General features: G+C 44.2%; 1 protein-coding gene across 1 annotated transcript; it reads left to right on the top strand.

Moving 5' to 3' along the window:
• Positions 1-1,860: 1,860 nt before the first annotated feature.
• On the top strand, positions 1,861-2,871 carry npbwr2b (neuropeptides B/W receptor 2b). The gene has a single exon (XM_008283150.1). The coding sequence runs from the start codon at positions 1,861-1,863 to the stop codon at positions 2,869-2,871; it is 1,011 nt and encodes a 336-aa protein (XP_008281372.1).
• The last annotated feature ends 238 nt before the right edge of the window (positions 2,872-3,109 follow it).

The following is a 3,109-nucleotide window of genomic DNA, read 5'->3' as shown; positions in this document are numbered from 1 at the left end:
TTTTGAACCAACCAAGTTAATAATTTGAGGTAAGGTGAAGGGACTAATGAACATGTCACCATGCTCCTGATGTCTAGATATTTGTGGTGGTAGATGGAACTATGGGCCAAGCGTGATTGACTTACAAGTTGCTGGAAAGTGCAATGCCCTTTGTCACAGTCATTTTAGAAGTGTTCCTGAACACTATGAACACTTTGACCTGTGGAGGACACTTTGAAGGCAGATTGGCTGAACCGGGCACCTTCACATGATTGACGGGGGGGGATCTCGGGCTGACGTCAGCCGGTGGCGCTGCCTTCCAGGACTGTGGGAGAGACGGAGAGAGAGAGAGAGTCAGAGAGAGGGGGAGAGAGAGAGTCAGATAGAGGGAGAGAGAGAGAGAGCGAGAGGAGCGCAGAGGCTGGAGCGCAGCGCGGTTCTTGCAGAGGTAACACCGGAGGAGAGTGACTTTACCAGGGACACAGAAGGGTAAACCCGCCTCAACTCACTCGAAAATCTGCTAAATGCATTCTTTAAATATGCTGTGATGTGTTGACGACTGATTGTGCAGTGGAGCTCCTTCATTTATGTATACAAGGTCTTTTTAGGTGTAACATTTTGATGCATTTATTTAAGATTTGCTTTTTGAGTTGTTTTTTTTTTTTTTTGCCACATCTCTTATTTAACATAGACATGAAACATTTCATTTATGATGCATGGCTAAAATACGTTGCGTTAATTGGAGAAAGGAAAAAGAAGTTTGTGGCATGTTAAGTAGAAAGAAAAAAATCATGAGGAGTTGTAAGTCTGATCAATTCTGGGTTCATTTCGCTTTATTTTGTCTTCATCTCCGAAATATTGATTTTTTTGTCTGTATTGATTTCAGGCAGTTAACAGTAAAGTCTGCACGTGTTGTCCATTTAAATCCATTTACTCCATCTTCAGCGATGTTTAAAATGCGTGCAAGGTAACTAATTAATGTTTACGTCTCTCTGTTGTCCAGATTTTGTGATGCGCCACTCGTGCGTAAAACGGTGGCACATTCTCCAGAGCGCACATGAAACACAGAGAGGGAACGCCAAACCATAAATAACCATCGTAAACCTAATCGTGGTCACGTTCAGCCTTTGAGGAAAAAAAAAAGAAAAGAAAAAAAAGCTCATTTCAAGTCTGTGGCATCGGGGGAGGAGAGAATCAGAGGAGGCCATATGGGATGTGATTTTTTTTTTTTTTTCTTTTACGCCGGCTTCATGAAGGAAAAGTGAAGGAGTGAATCCCAGAGGAGATACCATGTCTAGAAGTGGATGCTGAATATTAATCCCCTGAAACAAAAGTGACGGTGGTGCGCTCATGAAGCTGGTGTCTGAGGCGTTTTCACCCCGAGGACTGTAAATAGATTCATCGTCAACACACTCTCCCAGGGTGTGATTTTCTGAGAAATTCCATCTGATAGGATATTAATTATGCACATGATGTCCTTTTATCACTTTGTAACTGTCTGTACAGTTGGTGGGAAAGGTAAGATGTTCTCTCTTTTTGCAACATTCCAGAAAATGAAACGACAGTGAAATCGTTGGACCTGCTGCTCTCATTTGCCGGCTGTGATCCCTGCTGCAGCTTAAGAAGAGTTGTTGTCTTTTAGTGGTCTGAGGTTAAGTTTCTTTCTCCAGTGACAATAACTTTTTTTGTCTGCCGAACTGCAACTTTTTGCTTCAGTGATTAATGACTGATGTGTCCTGAGAGGGAAAATGTCTAGAGCAGAACAAAAAGACAAGTTTTTTTCTTGGAAAAAATAAGACTTTTCTTGACTATCGGTGGATTGTTGTCTCAAAATGCTAACAGACTCTTAGTTGCCATCCCGCCACCCCTCTCTCTTCAAACATGGAGAATGTCTCCACCGCTGGCGGCCCGCCGCCTGTCTGTAATGACTCTGTGGACTTCTACTCCCTCACGTCAGGGAACCACACTGACTGCACTCCTCCCTCTGAGTTTTACTTCTACGCTGACCTTTACATCATTTTACCGATCATCTACTCTGTCATTTGTGCAGTTGGACTGACTGGCAACACAGCTGTCATCTATGTTATCCTCAAAGCCCCCAAAATGAAAACTGTCACCAATATGTTCATCCTGAACTTGGCGATTGCAGATGATTTGTTCACTTTGGTGTTGCCAATCAGCATAGCTGAACACTTACTGAACTACTGGCCTTTTGGTGAAGTGTTGTGCAAAGTTATCCTCAGCATTGACCACTACAACATATTCTCCAGTATCTATTTCCTGACAGTGATGAGCATAGACCGCTATCTAGTTGTTTTGGCCACAGTGAGGTCCAAACGGATGCCTTATCGCACCTACCGAGCAGCCAAAATCATCTCATTATGCGTCTGGATCCTCGTCATCCTCATCGTCATGCCTTTCACTGTTTTCGCTGGCGTCTACGTCAGCCCAAACGATGGGAGGAAGAGCTGTGTGCTCAGCTTCCCTAGCCCTGAAAGTTTGTGGTTCAAAACAAGTCGGATCTACACACTCATCCTGGGCTTCGCTATCCCAGTCTCAACAATCTGCATCTTATACACCATGATGCTCTACAAGCTGAGAAACATGCGACTCAACAGCAATGCCAAGGCTCTGGACAAGGCCAAGAAGAAGGTCACCATCATGGTGTTCATCGTCTTGGCTGTCTGCTTGTTCTGTTGGACGCCATTCCACCTCAGCACCATCGTGGCTTTGACGACCGACCTGAGGACCACGCCGCTGCTAATTGGGATCTCCTACTTCATAACTAGCCTGAGCTATGCCAACTCCTGCCTCAACCCTTTTCTTTACGCCTTCCTGGACGACAGCTTCAGGAAAGCCTTCAAGAAGATGTTGGAATGCAGACCAGCCTGAATGTACGACACGTTAAACCTGCCGCAGAGGACTAACTGTGGGAGAACAAACTGTGATGGAATGCTAAAAGGGATGATTTCCTTTTTTATACGTTCGTTGGTTTGGTAGAGCTGCACTAGGCAATTTTGCACATTGTTTGCACATGATAGCGAGAAAAAAAAAGAGACAAAAAATGTCTGTAAACTGCATGCAGCATTCTTAAAGTGACCCCTTAGTGTAAAGAATTGACATTACAGAA

This window comes from Stegastes partitus, unplaced genomic scaffold, assembly GCF_000690725.1.
Source record: "Stegastes partitus isolate 25-593 unplaced genomic scaffold, Stegastes_partitus-1.0.2 Scaffold299, whole genome shotgun sequence".
Classification (NCBI taxonomy): Eukaryota; Metazoa; Chordata; class Actinopteri; family Pomacentridae; genus Stegastes; species Stegastes partitus.
The sequence above is the reverse complement of the archived record's forward strand: the minus strand, read 5'-3'. Positions and strand labels throughout refer to the sequence as shown.

Bases quoted from the DNA above. Each gene is read 5' to 3' on its own strand.
- npbwr2b (XM_008283150.1), top strand. From the start codon at position 1,861: ATGGAGAATGTCTCCACCGCTGGCGGCCCGCCGCCTGTCTGTAATGAC.